We start from the raw sequence: 24756 nt of genomic DNA on the forward strand, positions 1-24756 counted from the left end.
TCAAGAACTAGATTAACCCTTTTACACTCACAGAAGGGTGAAAAGACCATTTTACCCCTCCATAGGCTTAATAGTCCACACTTTTGACCAAACCCTAAAAGTCAACAAAAGTCAACGGCTGGGAGTACGCTGCGCGTACTCGGCTGCCATGCAGGCATCGGGGATGCTCGACCCCTACGTCGCGTGTACTGGGATTACACCCAACGTACGCCCCAGTTTCACTCTTCTCACATTTTTGGTCTTAACCAGTTAAGACATAGGCTCATATCTCAGATCTGGACTCTCTAATGTCTCTTAATCCATAAAGTCATTGACTTTAAGGCTTTGCATGGCTGATTAGGCACCATCCTCCAAAATATACACTCTTTTGTCTCAAGGATCTCATAACTCATGCATGGAGTGATTTCACCAACCAAAATTGGATTTTTATGACATAACACTACTCATACACTCAAAAGGGGTTGGTCATAGTCTATGGAGTTCAAGATCTCATCAAGACTCCACCTTTTTGGGAGAAAATGTCACAACTAGCAAATTTGGCTAGGAAGTTCTATCCTTATGTAAGCATTATCAATAATTGTAACCATGACTTGAAAACATGATGTTTATTTAATAACAACAAAACTCCATCAGACACTCTATACAACACTTCAAATGGTTAACAAAAGATTGGAAACCCTAACAATCCCGGTTTAAGTCCATTATGGACCAAGATTTCCTTATTGGGCCTAATGGACCAATAAGCTTCCAATTTGACTATTTTGGGCTTAGGACCCTTAAATGGGCCCTAATTGGACCCACTCTCATGAAACTTAACATTTTGGGCCATAATGGATCCAAAATGAATTGGTTTACCTTAATGGGCCTTATTGGGCCATAACAAACCTAATAAACTTCAATGGGCCGTGAAACCCATTCTATCCTTTTAATTGGGCCGTGAACTATTTAATGAGCCCAATGGGCCGAATAATAATATTGGGCTTATGAAAATTCAATCAAATCAAAAGTTGGGCCTAACATCACTCTCTTCATGTCTTTAGGCCCATTCTCGGCCATATAGATAAAAAAAGAAGAAAAGAGAAAGATATGAATTAAGGAGAATTAGACACCTAATTATTACATCTTGGATATCCATGCAAGTTCTCATGTCTCCAAAAAGCTATCACTTCAAGCTTTCTCTTCTCTCTCTTCTTCTTCTTCTAGGCCGAAGATCACAAACACACACACTTCACTTGAAAATTCTCTCAATCACTCTCAAGCACTTTTCCTCTTTTCCTCCAAGATCTCGAAAATTTGGCTAGAATTCTAAGGATCTTCATCAAATCATTCCAATTATTGGTAAGTTCTTGTCAAACATAAGTATCTTCATCCACATTAGCATAAAAAACTCTTTCTTACATAGTTTTATTCCATGATCACACCATAGAAGCTTCATAAACTCGAGATCCACAACAAAGGTGTGCTAAGACCCAAAAATCTCTTCCAATTCTTCTTCAAACCGAGAACAACTAAGCAAGGTGAGTCCATGCCCCTTGTTTTTGGTTTTTACATGATTTATGGTGGGAGAATACAAGTAAAATGTGTAGATCCATGTGTTTTTGTATGATATGTATGATTTCTTGAATTTATTTGATGAATATGTGTTAGAAACTTGATCTATTCGAGATTATTAACCTTGTTAAGGAAATATGTGACCTAAGATATCTTATACATATTATTATAAAGGCAAAAGTATTATACAAGTTCAAACTAAGTAAAACAAAACACAAATTCTATTTATGAACCATTTTTGACAAATAAGCAAAAGATGGAAGAAATGATGTCATTTATGGTTTTTATAAGGGTCAAAAGGGTCAAATCACTTAAAATATGAGTTATTATGAAAATCATGGTTTTTAAAGGATTAAAAGTGTAAATTTTAGCCTAATGGGCTAAAGTTTGGGCTTTTCGGCTTTTAGGCCCAATTTGCGAAAAAATATGAAACTTAAGGGACTGAAATTGCAAGTTTATCAAAATATAAGTTAAAAACACAAATAAACAAATTTCAGGGGCTGAAAATGTCTTTCTTACCAAATAGGACTAAAAATGCAAAGTTTTTGGATTTTGGGCTAAAATTATAAAAATTGCAAAAATTTGGACTACAAGTGTAAATCTTTTTAATTAAAGGGCTGAAACTGTCCAAAACTTTATTTTGGGCTGAAATCATGATTTAAATGAGCGTTTGGGCCGAAAATGTCAAGAAACATAATCTAAGGACCTAAAATCTCATTTTTCATAAAAGGGGTAAAAATTTGTCATTTTTACTAGAAAAGGGGCTGAATTGGTCAAACAATTATTTCTGGGTCAATTATGTCAATATTAAAATAATTGGGTCAAAAATACATAATTTTAATAACTTATGGATTTAAATAGAAATATATATATATATATATATATATATATATATATATATATATATATATATATATATATATATACATTTATAAATCTAAATATCATTATAAAACAATTCGGCGAATGTGGTGACTTTTCGACTAAACAATTCGTGTGAAACAAACCTTACAACATTAATACTATACAAAACAAGTAAACATTATATCGGTTGGGCATTAATACTTCTAATCATGCTTATTGGGCCTTCGTGACTCATTAACATGACTATTGGGCCCAACATAAATAATACATGTTTATTGGGCTTCTGGTGGCCAAATTACATGCCTAATGGACACTCAATGACTTTAGATGGTATTTGTAACATCTTGTGTAATTAATAAATAAATAGATAAAATTGATAAACGAATAATTGCCCTAAATCCATATTATTTAGTGGAGTATTGGTTTTGGGAAGCCAAATGTTATAAATCAGATTATTCGTGGTTAAATAGTAATTTTGGGATTTATTTTGAAAGGATTTTGGAGGCTAAAGGGCTATTTGGTAAGTATTAGACTTAATATGTAAGGATTTTTGGAGGCAGGGGCAGATTGGTAACGTTTTGGATTAGTTTTGTAAAGGATTCAAGGGGGCAGGGTTTAAACGGTAATTTGCAGACTTATATTGAAATGATTTCTGGTTGGAGGGGCCGATCTTGACATTATGGCAACCCCTATACGTCGGAAAGGACGCTGCAACAGTAGAGATCGGGAGATGGAGTTAATGTCGTGGGTGCCGCCGATTCGTGACTTCCTAGCCGCCATTGAAGACGGAGATCACCGAAGCCAACCCCTATACGTCGGGAGCTGCTGCTGTGGACCGCCACTGCTGTTGAGGGTCGCCATTGCGACGCTGCTGCCGGAGAAGCAATCTGGGGAGGAGCCCCGTCGTTGGTCGAAGTCCACTGCCACCGATCCCTCTTCTCCTCTTCTTCTGTTAGACATCGCCTGATACCTCGTCGTCAAAAGCGTCGTCGTCTGCCGCTGCCGCCGTCAACGCCGCCGCCGCCGCCATGCTCGCTGTCGTTTCTGTTCCGACCGCCGCCATGCTCGGTGGGTGTTTTGCGCGTGTATGTGCATGGTTCTGTATGTGTCGGCGTGTGGGCGTGTTTATGAGCTGGTCAGAAACGTTGGGAGCCACCATGGCAGCCCATCATGGTGGCTATTGGCCGGTTGCTGCTCTTCTGCCGCCATACACCACCACCGGCCACCACGAGGTGGTTGCGTGTGTGTGTGTGTGTTTATTAGTGTGCGTGTGTGTTATTAGTGTGTGTGAATTTGGATTATATTGTAAATTGTAACCATATCAGAATAGTGAAAAGGAAACCTAAAACCACCACCGTGAGGTGGTGGCTGCCGCCACCGGCTGTCGTGTCGGGTGGCGGTGTGCTTCGCCTTGGTGTGTTTGATTCGTCTGGGATGCATGAAACCCTAGTGGGCCCAATGAATCCCTAATGGGCCCAAGGAAACCCTAATTGAGCTAACAAAACCCTAATGGGCCCAATGAGGCCCAAAGTGACCTAAAAACCCAACCAATTGACTAATGGGCTAGTATTGGGTAGGAAACCCTAATTGCATAAAACCCTAATTCTTGAGAATTAATCGGCACACACAAGATTATTTAATAACTTGAAATATTAAATAATAATAATTGGCAAATTAACCTAAGGCAATATTGGACTTAATGATTTAAGTCCTTAGGGGATTAAGTCCTTAATGGGTTAAGTAGGACACTTAACCCTAGCCGTCATTTCATGTGAAAACCCTAATTTCACTTGGGCTTTGGGTTGGGCCTTCCTAGTGGGCTTTGGTGATTGGACTATTGATGGGTTGTCCAAGAACAAGTTAATGGACCAAAATAAGTAGATGGGCTTTAGGATAAGGCCCATGTGAGGACTTGGGCCCAATTTGGAAAATTGGGCCATAATTGAGCCTTTATGACTAAGTGATAATGGGCCATGGGAATTGGATTGGAATAATCGAATGCGCCTTAAGGAAAGACCGTGTAGAGGTCTGGGCCCAATTTGGAAAACTGGGCCATATGTTGGGCTTTGGCCATTATTTTACTTTTGGGCTTTTGTGGTGTGAGTTGGGTCTTGGGATTGGAACCCAATTATTAATTGGGTATTGTTTGATGTTGACAGTTTAGGAATCTGTCAATCAGCAGCTAGAGTGTACCTGCGGGACTTCAGCGGTCCAGATAGACTGAAGGCCTGCGAGGCGGTCCAGTCATGCTGAAGGCTCATTATGCCTGTTGTTCTGTATTTGTATTGATATGATATTTGTTCTGGTTAGTATGGGTTGGTATTTTGGGGGTAACTCACTAAGCCTTCAAGCTTACATTTATTGATTATTGTTTCAGGTATTCGGATGATCGCGGGAAGGCGAAGGCGTGATCGTGCACCTCCTTACATTTTCATGATTGATTCTGGGGATACTCTGATGTTTAAATTATTTTGAAAGTAAACTGTAATGACTTAATGGTTTTAAATGTTTTAAAAAGTTTTAAATTGGCTTGAATTTTATGGGTGTTACAAGTTGGTATCAGAGCCTTGGTTTGAGTGAATTGGAGGAAACACTCAGGTGCCTCCAGTCTCAAACTGAGGACAAGATTATAAAACGATTTTCTTAAAATGTTTTCAAAATAATAAAAAGGAGGATGCAAGTGTACGATCAGCCGGAGCTCGCGGATAGACCCCAAAATACCATACGGATTATTTGATTTGTGATATGTTAGAACAGCATGCTAGTGCTAGGCTAGGGATCTTCAGGAATTACATGATAGAATTGCCTGATTACATGATGCCTGCTAGCCTAGGGTTTCCTTTATATGAGATTGACATCATTACTGTAGTTGCTTAGTGTATGTATCACGGTTATACATAATTAAGATCTTATAGCCTGAGAATGTTTGATTTGGCCTTATGTTCTGTTCTTGTTTGATTGGGAGCTTAGGGTAGGATTGGATATTCGAAAGTCTATAGGGTCCAGCGTTATGTATGGCTAGCATACACTAGTGCTGCAGGGTTGGTGGAAGTTTCATTGATGGTTGGGTAGTGAGAGGCCAGGAGGCCAGTTATGATATATTCAACATTCCTCTAGGAGTGAGGATTGAGCGCTCGCTATGTTTATGTATATTGTCACGGTGTTGTGGTGATACTTGAAACAAATATGGGTAGGTGTGGAAGGTAGTAGGGGCCCATACTACTGAAAGCACAGGACCCATACGCGTAGCAAGGAAGTCACAACCCATGGGGTTTAGTTGGGAGTTGGTTTCGTGTCATCATATAGGTTACCAAAGATCTTTCTAATGTACTATCAGAACGGTGATTACAAGACGTTTTGCGACCGGATCCGGATCAGGATTGGGAGCTGGCAGCCAGGATAGGCCAGTATTGTCAGAGGATCGTATCAGGGAGATTGTCCGGGGTCAGATTCCGGAGGTGCTTGGGTCTATCAAGACCGCCATGGTTGAGTATTTCGACGATCACTATGCAGCCATTGCTGAGACGGCTGCCGCAGCAGCTTCAGCAGCTGTAACGACGGCAGGAGAGGAGCTAGTCGAGCTTTCCAGTATCGGGACTTGTTATTGGCACATATTCTGATGAGCAGAGGGCTGTAGTTATCTGGGATCAGGGAGATGTTCTGTACTTGTTACATTCCGCGGGTTAAGCGGGAGAGTCTACCACATGCGTTCTAGATTGAGGCTTCGGGGGTTTTGCTCGAGGCTGGAATGTGAGTCGCGGGGACTCCGGAAAGGAGTAATGATTATGTTCAGCTGGAGTTATGCAGCTGGAATTAGAATGGTTAATTGATAGGATTGGAATTTTGTTTTCTAGGGCAAGGAATGTGCCCTTTCAGTTTACGAGCTCAAAGGATTGAGCAGGCTTGTGACCCCAGGATCAGGTTGTATTCTAGCTCGGGGTTAGTTGGTCGCAGGGATTGGCGACAGTAGTTTAGCGCTGGTAAGCGCGGGTGGGTCGATGTGGCATAAGTATTTTGGAGGTCCATTTCGCCTTGGATCTCTTGTATCGGACGGTAAGGACTGATTGTGCGATCTATTGCACTTTCAGGATTGGAGACTATGTCTTGGGAGTAGTTGTGGCCCGGTTTAGGGCAAAGGTTGCTTCAGCTACTGCAGTTCAGCTGTGGATGATCGAGCTGGTGAGTGAGTCAGGGTGTGAGACCCTGAATGATATGATTTCTAGAGCCGAGAGCGGAAGAATTGTTGGAGTACTTTGGGAAGAAGGGTATTATATGGGAGGTCTGCGGACAGAGTCCCGCAGAATGGTTATTCAACATTGTCAGGATTCAGTGGTTATAGTAACCGTTATTGATTGGCGGATGAAAGCGCCAAAGGAAGTAGCTCGTTGCTGAGGTATTAGTTTGAGTATCTATCTTTTGGTCTTCAAGATTTGGATGCGGGATCATTCAAGCATTAGGGATTGTCGATTTCGCTAGGATTCAGGAAGTGTTCGTCTGGTTCTTAGAAGTGTGTGATCATTTGGGATTAGCTAGTAATGGAGCACTAGTTGGAAGGAGTTGGTTGTCATCAGATCGATAGTTGGAAAATGAGAAGGATTGGGAATTCTCAAATTTTCATGTATTATGAAGACTTAGTTAAATCTAAGTGGGGGAGAACTGACCCGGAATACAGAAGCAAGATCGGTTTTGAAAATGGGATAAGTTTTGCGTCGTTGTCCGGAAAGAAGACAACCCAAGTGGCTGTTGGGTTTGAGAGTTATGTGAGTTGGAAGTTCGGTAAAACTCCCCAGCATGGGAATCGTGTCCTCTCAGTGCTTGATAGCAAAATTCAGGAAATCAGGTTGGGATTCTAGCCATGATTTTAGTTCAGTGGTGTGGTAGGTCGAGTGCGTGTTCGACCCGGTTTGGAATGTGTTGTAAGACTACGGGGGTAGCCGTAGCATTCACTAGTGGTCAGATAGTATGGAAATTGTTGTAAGACTACGGGGGTAGCCGTAGCATTCACTAGTGGTTAGTTAGTATGGAAAGTGTTGTAAGACTACGGGGGTATCCGTAGCATTCACTAGTGGTCAGTTAGTATGGAAGTGTTGTAAGACTACGGGGGTAGTCGTAGCATTCACTAGTGGTTAGTTTGCATGAGAAGTGTTGTAAGACTGCGGGGGTAGCCGTAGCATTCACTAGTGGTCAGTTAGCATGGGAAGTGTTGTAAGACTGCGGGGGTAGCCGTAGCATTCACTAGCGGTCAGTTAGTGCTAGAGTGTTGTAAGTCTGCGGGCGTAGCCGTAGCATTCACTAGGTTGGTAGATAGCATGAGTGCGTTGTTAGGACGCGGAAGGAACAGTAGTACCCACCAGTTCGGGTGCAGCAGTGAGGATATGGAAACCCACAGATTGAATTTCGGAATTACCCAGACGAATTAGATCTGGTTGAGCCAGTGATAGGACTGTAGGAACGCCACTACAGTTATGGGATGAAGGAAGCAAGGGATTGCTTAAGGTCGTTTGTGATATAAGTCTACTGTTGGTCATGTAGCAATCGTTTTTTTTAGCCGTGGATTTGGTAACGACGGGATTCAACGCATGGATCCGATCGGTTGGATCAAGAGGTTGTTAGAGTCGCAGTGGCATGATAACTAGTGGCAACTAGTTCCAGGGAAGGATTTTGTTCGGAAGTCGTGTGAGGCAACTATGTGGGAGTACTTTAGCTCCACGACCGGGCCGGAACCCGGTCTGTCAGATGATTGGTTAACGAATTGAAACCAGGGAGGTCTCGATAGATCTTGGGAAGCAGCTATGTAGCAACATACTGCTTCAGGCAGTTCAGTGTTCAGGCAGTTTCAACGTTTCGGGCAGTATTAGTATTTGTGTTTTGGATTGCAAATATGGACCAAGTAACGTATTGCTTGGGTGTGCTAAGTCACTCACAGCGAGATTATCTGAGTTTGGTCAAGTATAAGTGATCTGCAGGGATAATTAGGTCCATAAACCGGTTTTACAGTGGGAACCTCGGGCTATCAGGAGTTGAGTAATTAGTTGGGAAATAAATGGACTAGACTTAATGATAATGATTCAGTATGAATGGTCTATGAAGGAATCAGACTATCTCCAGACAGCAGATTTCAGACGGGCTAGATACGATCTCGTGGTAGGGAATTCGTTCATCTTCAAGTTTTAGAACCTTGCTAGAGTGGGTTATGTTGCCTTGAAAAGGCTGGTCACGGTTACCCTGGGAAGGTTAGGGTGTACCCAGGGTTATGACCATGTCGCCCAAGTTGTCGGGCGTGTGAGGTATGGTAAAGAATGATTTTGAGGACGAAATCTAATTTAAGTGGGGGAGAGTTGTAACATCCTGTTTAATTAATAAACAAATAGATAAAATTGATAAACGAATAATTGCCCTAAATCCATATTATTTAGTGGAGTATTGGTTTTGGGAAGCCAAATGTTATAAATCGGATTATTCGGGGTTAAATAGTAATTGGGATTTATTTTGAAAGGATTTTGGAGGCTAAAGGGCTATTTGGTAACTATTAGACTTAATATGTAAGGATTTTTGGAGGCAGGGGCTGATTGGTAACATTTTGGATTAGTTTTGTAAAGGATTCAAGGGGGCAGGGTTTAAACGGTAATTTACAGACTTATATTGAAATGATTTCTGGTTGGAGGGGCCGATCTTGACATTATGGCAAAGTGTTTGTGTGACCGGGTATATATGCATTACGAAACCCTAACCCTAGCCAAACCCTTTCCAGCCATCACCCCTTATGACTCCCACCGACCGCCACTCTCTCTCCACGTTTCTCTCTACCTCCAGCCGCCGCTGCCGGCTCCGACCACCCAGCACCGTTGAACGGCCCATGTCACCGGAAATAGCGCACACTGGAAGAAACCGGGGAAAGGACGCTGCAACAGTAGAGATCGGGAGATGGAGTTAATGTCGTGGGTGCCGCCGATTCGTGACTTCCTAGCCGCCATTGAAGACGGAGATCACCGAAGCCAACCCCTATACGTCGGGAGCTGTTGCTGTGGACCGCCACTGCTGTTGAGGGTCGCCATTGCGACGCTGCTGCCGGAGAAGCAAGCTGGGGAGGAGCCCCATCGTTGGTCGAAGTCCACTGCCACCGATCCCTCTTCTCCTCTTCTTCTGTTAGACACCGCCTGATACCTCGTCGTCAAAAGCGCCGTCGTCTGCCGCTGCCGCCGTCAATGCCGCTGCCGCCGCCATGCTCGCTGTCGTTTCTGTTCCGACCGCCGCCATGCTCGGTGGGTGTTTTGCGCGTGTATGTGCATGGTTCTGTATGTGTCGGCGTGTGGGCATGTTTATGAGCTGGTCGGAAACGTTGGGAGCCACCATGGCAGCCCACCATGGTGGCTATTGGCCGGTTGCTGCTCTTCTGCCGCCATACACCACCACCGGCCACCACGAGGTGGTTGCGTGTGTGTGTGTGTTTATTAGTGTGCGTGTGTGTTATTAGTGTGTGTGAATTTGGATTATATTGTAAATTGTAACCATATCAGAATAGTGAAAAGGAAACCTAAAACCACCACCGACCGTCGTGTCGGGTGGCGGTGTGCTTCGCCTTGGTGTGTTTGATTCGTCTGGGATGCATGAAACACTAGTGGGCCCAATGAATCCCTAATGGGCCCAAGAAAACCCTAATTGAGCTAACAAAACCCTAATGGGCCCAATGAGGCCCAAAGTGACCTAAAAACCCAACCAATTGACTAATGGGCTAGTATTTGGTAGGAAACCCTAATTAGGGTTTGGAAAACCCTAATTGCATAAAACCCTAATTCTTGAGAATTAATCGGCACACACGAGATTATTTAATAACTTGAAATATTAAATAATAATAATTGGCAAATTAACCTAAGGCAATATTGGACTTAATGATTTAAGTCCTTAGGGGATTAAGTCCTTAATGGGTTAAGTAGGACACTTAACCCTAGCCGTCATTTCATGTGAAAACCCTAATTTCACTTGGGCTTTTGGTTGGGCCTTCCTAGTGGGCTTTGGTGATTGGACTATTGATGGGTTGTCCAAGAACAAGTTAATGGACCAAAATAAGTAGATGGGCTTTAGGATAAGGCCCATGTGAGGACTTGGGCCCAATTTGGAAAATTGGGCCATAATTGAGCCTTTATGACTAAGTGATAATGGGCCATGGGAATTGGATTGGAATAATTGAATGCGCCTTAAGGAAAGACTGTGTAGAGGTCTGGGCCCAATTTGGAAAATTGGGCCATATGTTGGGCTTTGGCCATTATTTTACTTTTGGGCTTTTGTGGTGTGAGTTGGGTCTTGGGCTTGGAACCCAATTATTAATTGGGTATTGTTTGATGTTGACAGTTCGGGAATCTGTCAATCAGCAGCTAGAGTGTACCTGCGGGACTTCAGCAGTGCCAGGTGAGTTCTCCTCACTATATCAACAGGGTCTACGGCACCAAGGCCGACCCTTTATGATTGAATCCTGGTTTTAGGATGTTGCTATGCTATGTAATCTGTTAGATACGTATGGTTATCTGTATATATGTTAGTGACCTGGTTAGGTCGGTATCCTGGTTATAGGATGTTGCTATGCTATGTGATCTGTTAGATCCGTATGATTATCTGTACATATGTTAGTGACCTGGTTAGGTCAGTATCCTGGGCATAGGATGATGTTATGCTATTTGATCTGTTAGATCGGTTGACTGTTATATATGCTAGCGTATGATATGTATGTGCACATGTTTGTTTGATTGGGGGTTTGGGTTGAGGCGGTCCTGCTTTGTGCTGAAGGCCAACATACCCAGGGCGGTCCGGATAGACTACAGACCCAGGAGGGTATGATAGTCGGACCGAATGCCCGGCGAGCGGTCCGGATAGACTGAAACGAGGCGGTCCAGACATGCCGAAGGCTCGAAGAGCGGTCCAGATAGACTGAAGGCCTGCGAGGCGGTCCAGTCAGGCTGAAGGCTCATTATGCCTGTTGTTCTGTATTTGTATTGATATGATATTTGTTCTGGTTAGTATGGGTTGGTATTTTGGGGGTAACTCACTAAGCCTTCGAGCTTACATTTATTGATTATTGTTTCAGGTATTCGGATGATCGCGGGAAGGCGAAGGCGTGATCGTGCATCTCCTTACATTTTCATGATTGATTATGGGATACTCTGATGTTTAAATTATTTTGAAAGTAAACTGTAATGACTTAATGGTTTTAAATGTTTTAAAAAGTTTTAAATTGGCTTGAATTTTATGGGTGTTACAGTATTGGGCCTTAGTGGCCCATTGACATTGCTAGTATGGTCCAAATCAATTATATGCTTAACGGGCTAACGTGTCCGTCGCATACTCGACAGTCTGTAATAACATACATGATTAGTGGGCCATAGTTGTCCTTTTTCGTGTTTGTTAGGTTTTATTCATATTCATGTAAACATCAAACGGGTTGTAATCAATGTTATTCAAATTCATGGGGTAATAATAGGGATTTAGTGAGAATTATCGGTTGGCACCAATAAGTGTCGGCCGTAGCCTGTAGTTATAACCAGAGTCTCCTGGAGGGAGGGCGAGAGTTTGTGTATAGATCTATACGGGGGTGACCCCCCCACACCTGAGCTGTTCGCTACAGTTAGACTCGGCCAGTCTAGGGTGACAAAATCTTAATTCAATACCGGTATTTGCAAGAATGCCAAGGCAGGCGAAATAGTCATTATTATGCATGGTTATAACGACTCACATAGAGATCCATTACCATATCATCATTCATGGGAAATCATATTCATACACTGTGACGATGCAAAGTGATTTATACAATAATACAGAACTCCTAAACTATTTAAATTGGAAAACATCGGGTTTTCCGGGGAACGACATTATTCACTTCTACATACAACAACTACAATACAATGAACAATTATGAAAGTCATTCACTCTTACATGTTTTGAAATCACATACATATATACTTATGGGATCATCACATCTATTTCGTAAATAGCTTTTGTTACAGAAAATATCGGATTTTCTGGGTTTTACAAACAATACAAACCATTTTATGTCAAACATGCTTATGAACTCACCAACATTATATATGTTGACCATTTTCAAAATAACTTGTATTCTCAGGTAACAGATAAGCTGAAGAAAATTTCCAAGTGTGTTAGGATGTTATGTTTTGTGACTCTCAAACAATTTATGCTATGGATATGTAATATTTAGACAATGTACTTGATGTGAACAAGGTCAGTTGTAATGTATTAATGCATGGTGATGTTTATGTTATGTTTCATGTATATTCATTGTGATGATATTTCAATTTAAGTCACACGAGCCCTCGGACGTTTCCGCCGTCTGGTTCGGGGGTGTGACAGAAAACCCTAAAATGCTCAAATAACATGCTCATAACAAAGGAAATGCAAAGTCTGAAGCTTTATACCTCAATAAGAAGCTTCCCACTCATATTTGCTCAGATCTAGAAGCTTGGACTCAAACTCCTCCTTCTTCAAGACCTTCTATTCTCTTCAAAACCACACAAACACTCTCAAGGCTCAAACACACACACACACACAAGCTCTAGAATAGAGGTTAGGGCACTCTTAGGATTTTCTCTCTGGGAATGGTGGCCAGAAATGAGGCCATCATATCCCTTATAAAGGGGACTCACCCCAAATTAGGGTTGCACTTTGGGCCTAGTACGCCCAGCGTACTAGGTGGTCTCCGCGTCACATGCACGCTGACGAGTACGCTAAGCGTACACCTCAGGTACGCCCCGCGTACTGGTTTTCACTCTTTTATAATAAGGACCAAAAATGACAATAGCTCAATAGATCAAGGTTCTCGAAGTATACCGGGACTCGGGATGTTACACTATCTGATGGGTTTTGGAATGTACAAGTAACACAGTTGTGCTCACAACTTAAACAAACTTGTACATATAAATTCATTACTGAAATGAATTTCGATGATACATGGACTGAAAAATGGTAAGAACTCCCAAGAGCTTTCTTTCTTCTAAAAATGAATAAAACCACTAAACCAAATAGATCTGATAGGGTCTTAGAAAATCGTCAATTAAAAGATTTTATTGGTAACATGGACTAAAAATAGGATAGAAGCTGATAGAGATTTATTTTCCCTTTATCTTACCCATTAAATCATCAAAATAAACTGAAGTGAAGTAAAACCCCTAAAACTTATTTTCTTTTCCACTTTCTGAGATAAACACTCAATCAGTACAAACAACTTAAACGAAGTTGTATATGAAAAATCATTAACTAAAAGTGATTTTTCCTTGAAATAATGAGCTGGTAAGAGGGGTAGAAACTTGTAAAAAATTATTTCCTCCTCAACTTGCTTAGTAAATCACTAAAACGTGAACGAAAAAAGATCTAAAAAAATTTTCGTTTTCCTTCAAGCTTCTAAAGGAAACACCAAATAAACAACTTGGTAAAATATACAAACATCCCAACTGTGCTTACAAATAGTTGTTGCAGGGAGTAAAGTTTTACACAGAAAATCTTAACTAAAAACGATTTTATGGTAATATGAACTTGATAAAAGGATAAAAACTTGTAAAAATTTCTTTTCTCCTTCCTCAAGTTGTTGAAGAGAGTGTAAACGAAAATAGATCTAAAAACTGAACATATCTTGAGATCTGAGCTTAAAAACGAAGATAGATCTAAAATGTCTTTGCAAGCTTCGTGAATGCTCAAACGAGCTAAAAACTGAACAGATCTTGAGATCTAAGCTTAAAAACGAAGGCAGATCTAGAGATTTGAACTGAAAATGAAGTAGATCTTGAGATCTAAACGATGGTAAGACGGCTCTGAAGAGATCATGGTAAGAACCAAGCGGATCTGATCAAATGATGGTAGACATGAACAAATCTGAGCAAACTTGATGTGAAAATGCAACAGATCTGAACAAATCTAGGCAAAAACGAGCTTGAGACCAACTGAGATGGTGGCTGCTCGTTCGGGTCCAGGATGGCGCCAAATGATGTGACATGGACCCCGGACGATTCTTCTGGTCTTCTGCTACGACAGAGATCTGGACATCACAGAGCAAGGTCGTTAGAACCGCCCCAGGGACTGTGCCCCATGAGCAGGCTCCGACGATCAAGTTAGATCGGTTTGATGGATGAGATGGTTCTCTATAGCTGGAAAGGACCATCTTGGTGCTGGGGGTGGTGTATGGTGGCTGAAGGCGGCTGAGCCACCCGACCGGAGTCTAGAGTGACGGTCGAATCAAGGGGGAAAATCCCCTTCCATGGAGGAGATACTGTTCACTTTATAGGGACAATTAGGTCAAGGGGAATTAGTTCGGTCCTTGGGCCAGCCCAATTAAGGCCCATCTAGCAAGGAGCTGGGCAAGGCCGCCCGGGGGCGCCGGGCGAGGCTGGCGGGCGCACACCAGGAAAGGCTGGCAAAAGAGCACCAGGCCGGGCCGACATGAAAGTGTCAAGCAAGGCTGGCAAGGGAGCGTCAAACAAGGCTGACAAGGGAGTCCCCAGCAAGGCTGGCGAGGGAGCGCCAGACAAGGCTAACGCGCCAGAGTTGTGTAGGTCATGCTAATGGACCATATATCATCATAATCCAAAGTAGATAGTTACCGAGGTCGAATCTACTAAGAGCATGTTGTCAGATTTGGTGTTTCAAGTAGTTTATAATTAAAAAGAACAACTAATCTAAAACTAAAATATGATGTTTAATTTGGAAAAACTTGTGACTAAAAACAAATTAAATAACTTTTAACTATTGTAACAAAGTTGAAAACAAAATTAAACGAGATTAATAACAGGTGGAATAAGATAATTTACGGGGCAATAATTATAAAAATAGAATGATTTATTTTATTTTTCCTTGAATTGTATTGGATAGAAAGAATAACATAGACATAATTCCAGTTTTAATGTTAAAATATAAGTTTAAATCGTAGGCATATCATACGTCATTATAATCATGTATGTTACTATATTAGTCTCTAATTACAGTAGCAGGTTCAATACAAATATGAGATACACAACAATTGAAAAAGTGTAATAAAACAAGAATATTAAAAATGATTCAAACAAACAATAAAGTAGAACTATTCTAATAAATAGATGTTTTATAGTTAACTATATATCAGTTAATGTAAAACAAAACCGGACAATCAAACCCCCCATATTTATAATTTTTTTGCGTCACAATAAAGGCTTGTACAAAATCATTATTATTATTAAAATTCTACTAGATTTGTATTTGGAAAACTCTATTTTCTAAACCTCTTTTTATAGTAGTATAGTACCCTCTTAAATGACCATTTAAATTCAAAATACTTAGATCGTTTTCCAACATTTGGCACAAGTTGACATGGTCGGACGGTAACAGGTACACCCAAACACGAAACATCTGTTTTAATCTAAGGGAAAATGACTCAGGACGGTAACAAACTTTTGGTTTTTATTATTATTATTATTATTATTATTTTACCATTTAACTTGTTATCGTTGTCATAATATATTATTATGACTGGCTAACATAAGTTTAACCAGTCAAAATTAATTTTCCGGCAAAGCCTATGAGTTTTCCGGCCAAACATAACATTTTCGATAAACAATATGAATTTCCGGGCAATTTGAACACACATGAAAACAAATCTGAAATCTAGATTTTTTCAGGTGTGCTCCTTAAAATTGATTTCAAAATCAAGTTTTGAAGAACTCACAAGAATCTAGATCCAGACCCAAAACCTGAAAATCAAAATCCCTAAAATCTAGGGTTCGTTCATTAGAAACAATTTCAGAAGAAATGAAGATCTTAATTTCATGAAGCTCTTACCTGTAAAATGATTTCAGATGTGTTGTGTAAAAAATTGTCTTCATCTGTTTTTATTTCTGGAACTCACGACTTAAGAACACAAAAAACTCAAACCTTCGATTTCAAGGGTTGCGCTTTTTGGGTTTTCAAGAACAAGAAGAAACCGTTCGATCTTTGTAGCTTTTTGGTGGGTATTCTTGAAACTCGAAGACTTATAAACACACACAAACACACACACTCGTCGATTTCTGGGTTTGTTCCTGAAAAACACGAATAAGATGCCATATTTTGCTTTGAACTATGATGAACAAGATGTAAGTGTCTGTGTTTTCTTGAAATCATTTTTTTATATGAAATCGTTCCTAAAATCGTTTGGATATTTGAAGATTTGTGTTCAAACCAAAATGTTTTTGAACAAGTGAAGATGAAGAACACACAAACATGTCTAAGACGAATCAATTTCTGGAACTTAATGATTTTGATTTCTGGGTTTTGTTGGACACGATGAAGACGAACACCTGCTTGTTTTCTCAGATCCGACACACTTTCAACCCTTCGCTTTTTGACTTTCAACCCTTCGCTTTTTGACCTTCAACCCTTCGCTTTTTGGACCTTCAATCTCACAGATGAACACACTCAAAAAAATTTTGTGTGTTCTTGAATATGAACCCATAAATTAAACATGACCGAAGACTCGAAAACTAAAATCTTTTACAGAAGCAGACGAACATATGGAAGGGAGTGTTCTTGAAATCGTTTTTAGATCTGAAATTGTTCCTAAAATCATTTGGCCGAAAACTCGCCGGAAAAGACGACCAAAGTAAAATACTCGTTGGAAATCTTCAATACCCGGTAATAATGATATCGTTTGAACAACTACAATAAGTTTAATGATACATGGTATATAAAAAATGGAAAGTGACCAAAACGATAGTGTGTTACCCTTACAAGTCATTTCCCTTGATTGATTGAAGGTCTCTTACTATTTTTTTTTGGCACATTTTGCTTTTCCTTATAACTTATGCTACTTGGGCTTAGGTTTGGGGACACATGGTCATCTCCACTTTCATCCATGTCCTCGTCTTTCATTTTCTTAACTAGGCGAATATCCGCGCGTTGCGCAGAATACAACAATATATTTAAAAATTTTACAAATATATGTTTTTTAAATATATCAATGGCGTTGTTGTTAGCTCTTATATAATAAATTTTATAGTAGGTTGATATAAACATTGTTTGTTTTCAATTATATGATATTGACGACATCTTTTAAAATTATATAATCTCAATTGTCTCAATGGGTTATACATACCGATTACTCATGAATAAAATTAAATACAATATATGGTTTAATAATATTTATAGTTGTTATGATTAGTAAATTTTAAGAAGATTATTTGCTTAAGATTTTAATTTCTATCATTGTAATTATTTACATCATCAAACATTGTTTTTGTTTTTAAAGGTAACAATATAATTTTTGTGTAGAATGTAACTTTTAACTATTATTGTTGTAAATAACGTATTTGAAAACTCTTAATTATTTTAATTTTGTTTCAGAAATATAACTTTTTAAAATTTATTTGATGAATATTTTTAGTTTCTTTGATTGTAATTATTTAAAACAACAAACATTGTTTTTGTTTTTACAGATAACATTATAATTTTTTATATAATATTACTTTTAACTATTCTTATTGTAAGTTGTATGTAAGCTACATATTTGAAAATTTTTAATTATTATAAAAAATAGTTTCATGCTTTTTTTTTTAAATTTAGGATTACAATTTTGATTTAACACTATAACTTATAACTTTTAACTATTTATGGAATAGTTTATCGATTTTTTTTAGTTTAACTGAAATTTTGATTTAAGTTAACCGTTTAACATTATATTGAATTTAATAATTTAACTATATTGCATAAAATCATAAATTATACAAACGTTGTGACTTTCAAATGACAATTGTTCACTTGCAACAACATATATAATCTAATAAGTTAACTATAATATTTTAAATAATTATAGTCATAATTTTATAAATAGAAGTAAAATATAATATTTTAATATTGTAGTTTAGTTAATTTATGATTAAAATGTAGTTTTTGCATTAACTTAACATTATTAAACAATTTATAATAATTATTAGAAAGAATTTGAAAAGTCATGGAGGTTTCAAATGCATGTGGTGCAAGTAAAAATGCATTCTTTATATAAATTTAAAATATATGTTGTTTAAATATAAAAATGTCATAGTTAACTTTGATATATTAATTCTTATACTAATTTAGTATAAAATAGTGATTATTCTGAATTACATGATCATATTAAATCTATTAAAACTGTATAGGTTTAATCGTCTCAGTGGACTCTATCAGCACGTTACTCATAAATAAAATTAAATAGAGTATATGAATTAATGTTATTCATAGTTGTTGTTATGATTAATTAGTGTAAAAAAAGAGATTTTAAAAACCATATTTGATTAACTTTTTAATTTCTATTACTGTAGTTATTTAAAACATCAAACATTGTTTTTGTTTTTAAAGGTAACAATATTACTTTTAACTATTATCATTGTAAGTTATTTGTAAGATACTTACTTAGAAATTATTAATATTTATAAAAATAGTTCTAGGAAATATTTTAATTGATTTGGGATTACAATTTAGTTTTTACGTTTAACGCTATAATTTATAACTTATAACTATTTACAAAATAGTCATTGGATTTTCTTTAAGTTTAATTTAAATTTCCATTTTAGTTAATACTTAAACATTGTATTTAAATTAACAAATTTAAGTATTTTATATAAATTATTCAAAAGTTGTGAATTTAAATTGACAATTTAAGAAATAACATATCAAAACTAAGTAGAAGTAAAATATGTTAAATTAATATTCAAGTTTAGTTAATTTTAGAATTACAATTAGCGTTTTACACCTCTTTAACATTATTAACCAATGTATAATCATTATTAGAAAGAAATTGAAAAGTAATGAGAGTTTCAAATACATACGGTAAAAAGAAAAATATATCTTTTAGATTTACGTGGAAAATTTAAAATATTCACGACTTTTAGTTAATTATTTTTTTGAAGCGGTACAAAACAAACGATAATATTTAACATATCTAATTAAATATTATCCACATCACGGTATATAATATATGATATATAACATCTATATGATCTAATATATATATTAACGATTTAAGCACAACATACAACAATTGTATTAAAAGAATCCAAAACCAAGAAAAATATAAAAATAATTAGTATATAACAAACTTACAAATTAAAAACTATAACATAATAATATATCTCGAAAAGTGGTAATAAGACCTCAAACCAACACAAAAACCTTTAAGCTTGTTTTCTTTATGAAGTTTGTATGTGATTTGTATGCATGTCTACCAAAAAGATTGATCTTTTTATAGTAAATGTTTCATTAAGTGCTTATTAAACATAATATAAGTTATAAAACTTTTGAGTGTTAAATCATTATTAAGAAGACTTTTGAGTTGTATTAGTTAAAAGATGGGGGTTTCAAATGAATGTAGTTTGAACAAAAATGCTTATATATAGTCTTGGGAGTTTTAAATACATGAGGTTTAAGGAAAAATGCTAACTTTATAAGATATATAGATTTGGGATGACCTTTCCTTTCCCTATATTATTACCGGTAAGCTCACATTTAAGTATCGTATCATGTCAATTTTTTTTTTTTTTGTTTTTTTCATTTTTAGTTGTGATCATGGTTCTAAAAAGCTAGTCATGATTTTAATGTTTGTACAGTCACACCTTAAGAAAAAGTTATCTTAGGTTATATATATATATATATATATATATATATATATATATATATATAATTGACGTCTTAAATCACACTTTAACCAACGTCATGATCCGCCATTAACCATAACATTTAAGGTTTAACACTGCCTACCCTACGCACTAGGAATCATAACATTCGGGATACTATTTTAAAATGTATTCTTTGGCTATAATCCTTATTTTCTGTTTTACCGTGTTTTCCTTTCTAGTTTGTACTTTCTAACTTTATTTATTTATTGATATTCAGCTTTTCAAAAAAATAAAAAATAAATAACACATTAACCTTTTTAATAATAAGCAAAAATAAATATTTCAAATTCTTATCTACAAACAACATTAACCTTTTTTAAAGATGGATAGTTGTCTGTGAAAAAAAAAAGTTTCTCTCTCTATCCACTTTAGTTTTTGGCAAAAGAGTAAAAAAGGTTTCTCTCTCTAACCACTTGTCTCTCCCCAATTAACATTTAACACCTCCATCACCCACACTCACTCCAACTATCTCTCTAGTTTATCATTCGTGGATCTCAATCTCCCCAATTTTTATTTTTTAAACCGATATTTCTTTATTTTCTCCATGAATATCGACTATCACATCTCATTCATCAACTTGTTTTATTTTAATTCAATCATGTAGTTGAAAATCTTGAGGTAAACGAAGCTTCATCACTGTGTGTTTCGAATCTAATCATGGAAGATCGGAGTTACAACTTCCACAGGATTCACGGCATGTCGGATGTCGTTTTCGAATGCGTGATTCCTTACATACACGACTCCCGTGATCGGCAATCAGTCTCCTTGGTGTGCCGGAGATGGTACGAGTTAGATGCACAGACTCGGAAGCACGTTACAATAGCGTTGTGTTACTCGTCGACGCCGGAGCAGCTATGGCGGAGGTTCCCGTATCTGGAATCGTTGAAGTTAAAAGGGAAGCCACGCGCCGCCATGTATAACTTGATCCCGGAGGATTGGGGTGGGTTTGTGACGCCATGGGTTGAGGAATTTGCGAGATCTTTCAGATGCTTAAAGGCTGTGCACTTTAGACGGATGATTGTGACAGATGACGATCTTGAGGTACTCGCAAGAGCTCGTGGCCATGTTCTTCAGGTTCTTAAGCTTGATAAGTGCTCTGGCTTTTCCACCGATGGATTGTTGCATATTTCACGTTCTTGCAGGTATCTTATTGTTGAAACTTTGGCTCTTTTGCATAATAATTTCAATTTCAATCTTATCATGCGATTTCATCTTCTTTTTTCTCCCCTAATCTGCTTAATCTGATCATTATCTTTTCAAATACTAGATGTTTTTATTATGTATATGTGGATCATTTGCACAAGCCCATGTCATGATTATTGTGTATTTGTCTTCTGATATGTTGTTTTTTAACAATTTCATTTGGATTATTAGGAACTTTCTTTGTGTAGCAGTTGTTAACTTGTTATTGCATTTAATGTCAACATCAAGTTAGTTGAAGTTTTGAGTACTTGCTATTCAATTGTGATGCTTGTAATTAGAAAACTTGCCCTTCAAAAACAAAATATTGATTTGCTATATATTAATACTTCTGTCATCCATCAAAACCACAGCATTCGACAAAACATATAGAGTAAGCTTAAGAGTGTTTGTCAAATGTCTAAAATACCCCTGAAATTATTGCAGGAACTTGAAAACCTTGTTTCTTGAAGAGAGCCAAGTAACAGAAAAAGATGGAGAGTGGCTACATGAGCTTGCTTTGAACAACACAATGCTTGAGACATTAAACTTTTACATGACAGATCTTTCACAAGTAAATTTTAAAGATCTTGAACTCATAGCTACAAAATGCAAGTCTCTAGTTTCAGTCAAAATTGGGGATTGTGAGATCTTGGATCTTGTTGGCTTCTTTCGGGCAGCTGTTTCACTACAAGAGTTTGGTGGGGGTTGCTTTAATGATCAAGCAGGAGGGTATGGTGACGTGGCATACCCTCCAAGATTATGTCGTTTGGGTCTAAATTACATGAGTAGTTCTGAAATGCCAATTGTGTTTCCCTTTGCATCAAGGCTCAAGAAACTTGATCTCCTTTATGCTCTTCTTGACACAGAGGATCATTGTCTCTTGCTCCAACGTTGTCCCAATCTTGAAGTTCTTGAGGTAAAAAACTAAAATCCTTTTCCTTTTCCTTTTCGTTTTCGTGTTTGATTTTTATTTTTCTTGAAAAGACCCAACTTCAGAGTCACGACAAAGATGGTAACTTTTTCAAGAAAATTAGTAAAGCTGACTACTTTGTCATGTATTTAAAAAAACCCTTCGACAAAAACACAAAATCGATACTTTGTGGACTAAAATCGATATCATAACTTTCTTGGTGTTGAATTGTCGATGAATTGGGATGTTTTCTTTTGAAAGGACCCAACATTAAAAGTTGTATACAGATCGTAACTTTTTCAAGCAAATTAGTAAAATTGACTATTTATTTTGTCGTGTATGTAGAATACACTTCTTAAGTAACAAAAACACAAAATAAAGCAATCTTGTGGACCAAAATTGATGCTTGGTGTTTTAAATTTTAATATAATCTAGAAGAGAAATTGAATATCATTTTATCTTTTTCTTTATCCATTTTTCTACTCTATTAATATTTTCTTAATTTTGACATTTATAACAGTAAAAAAAATGGATCTTTCAATTTTAACATTTATCTTGAATTGATAGAAACAAAAAATAGAAGTTATCTCCATATTCTAATAAAAAAATAGTTTTAATTTTTTTTTGCCATGTGTCACTCTAATACAACTCCTTATTAATATTATGTAATATGTCATAGAGATATATTAGACAAATCACTTCAATTTCAAATTTATTTTTTCTAATTAAATTTAAATTTGAAGTTATAATACCTTTAAAATTTTGATATATCTTTTAATTCATAATTTATTTAAAATAAGTTATTAATAATTATGAATCTTCATTATGAATGAAAGTTTAATTAATTTTGTAATATGTTTCTCACAGGTTATAAACTAGTTCTAGAATATACTAAAAATGTCACATATCAAAAATCAATAACTTCAGTTTCTTGGTAACGATGAAATTGAAAAAAAAAGGTCTTTTCGTCTTTGATTTTGTCGTTAAACGCCCCAACTTCATATATACATGATGATAAAAACTGTAACTTTTTCAATAAAATCAACTATTTTGCCATGTATTTAAACAACATACCTTCAACAAAAGCACAATAAAAAGCAATAGCTTCAATAACATTAGTTTTCTTTGGTTCTTTGTTTTGTGACTTGTCCTGAAGAGACCTACCTTTCCATGAAAATTTGTAAAATTTGACTATTTTGTTATGTATTTAAAATACCCTTCTCAATAAAAACACAAAATAAAGCAATCTCGTGGACTAAAATCAACAACATAAAGAGAAAATGTTTTAATTTTATCAATGACTCATGAGATGTATTTAACTCGTGTTTTATCTTGATAAACAGACAAGAACAGTGATTGGAGACAGGGGACTTGAAGTTCTCGCAAACTCTTGCAAAAAACTAAAACGATTAAGAGTGGAACGAGGGGCAGATGAACAAGAAATGGAATACGAAGAAGGCGTCGTATCGCAAAGAGGCTTAACAGCCATAGCCAAAGGCTGTCTACTCCTCGAATACATCGCCGTTTACGTCTCCGACATCACAAACGCCGCCCTCGAATCCATGGGCCTCCACTTAACAAACCTCTCCGACTTCCGTCTCGTCTTGCTCGACGGAGAAGACGTAATTACCGATTTACCCCTCGACAAGGGTGTCCGATCTCTACTTAGCGGATGCCGTAAACTCAAAAGATTCGCTCTTTATCTCAGGCAAGGAGGGTTGACTGACAAGGGTTTGAGTTACATCGGTCAATACAGTCAACATGTTCGATGGATGTTGTTAGGGTATGTTGGTGAATCTGATAAAGGGCTTTTAGGGTTTTCGAAAGGGTGCCCTAGTTTACAGAAGCTTGAAGTGCGAGGGTGTTGTTTTAGTGAACATGCACTTGCGAATGCTGTTTTGGAGTTGAGGTCGCTTAGGTATCTTTGGGTTCAAGGGTATAGAGGGTCGCAGAATGGGTGTGATTTTTTGGCTATGGCGAGACCTTTTTGGAATATTGAGATAATTCCTTCTAGAAGGGTGAATTGTGGTGAAGATAAAGTGGTGGAACATCCTGCTCATGTTCTTGCGTATTATTCTTTTGCTGGATCAAGAACAGATTGCCCTCCTTCTGTTATCCCATTTAGAGATGTGTATAGAAGGAAGATTAATGGAAGAAGATGATATGATCGATTTGGGTATTTGATATATTCGTTTTGTTTTATGTTGTGTGAGAAGTTGATGAGAGAGAATGAGGATGGTATTATCAAATTATGGGTTGTTATGATTTTGGTCATTTGGTATTGAATATGTGGGCATATAAGGAGTGTAAAGTTATTTAGGCATTGTAAATAAATAGTGTAAAGAATAACACGATGTGTAAATACTTTGTGGCCATATCTTGTTCTTTGCCATGAATATGAATATATGATCCCAAATTAGTTAATTCTTGTTTCTTTTGAAGATGGACGCCGAAAAAATAGTAGTGTTAGAATTGGAAAAGAGATGGTTACATTTACATGTTGTGTGAGAAGTTGATGAGAGAGAATGAGGATGGTATTATGAAATTATGGTTTGATCATTTGGGATTTGAATATGTGCATATAAGGATTGTAAAGTT

The 24756-nt window shown here is 37.2% G+C and overlaps 1 protein-coding gene across 1 annotated transcript; it reads left to right on the top strand.

Moving 5' to 3' along the window:
- The first annotated feature begins 20480 nt into the window (after nucleotides 1-20480).
- Nucleotides 20481-24582, top strand: LOC145129483 (coronatine-insensitive protein 1-like). The gene is made up of 3 exons (XM_079064223.1): nucleotides 20481-21208; nucleotides 21693-22164; nucleotides 23502-24582. Exons 1-3 carry the CDS (start codon nucleotides 20724-20726, stop codon nucleotides 24318-24320), a joined length of 1776 nt encoding a protein of 591 aa, XP_078920349.1. The 5' UTR covers nucleotides 20481-20723; the 3' UTR covers nucleotides 24321-24582.
- The last annotated feature ends 174 nt before the right edge of the window (nucleotides 24583-24756 follow it).

The sequence above is a fragment of the Lactuca virosa genome, chromosome 8 (assembly GCF_052849685.1).
Source record: "Lactuca virosa cultivar CGN04683 chromosome 8, Lactuca_virosa_CGN04683_v6, whole genome shotgun sequence".
NCBI lineage: Eukaryota > Viridiplantae > Streptophyta > Magnoliopsida > Asterales > Asteraceae > Lactuca > Lactuca virosa.

Bases quoted from the DNA above. Each gene is read 5' to 3' on its own strand.
- LOC145129483 (XM_079064223.1), top strand. From the start codon at position 20,724: ATGGAAGATCGGAGTTACAACTTCCACAGGATTCACGGCATGTCGGAT. The intron at 21,209-21,692 runs GTATCTTATTGT...AAATTATTGCAG, and splicing joins CATATTTCACGTTCTTGCAG to GAACTTGAAAACCTTGTTTC. The intron at 22,165-23,501 runs GTAAAAAACTAA...CTTGATAAACAG, and splicing joins CCAATCTTGAAGTTCTTGAG to ACAAGAACAGTGATTGGAGA.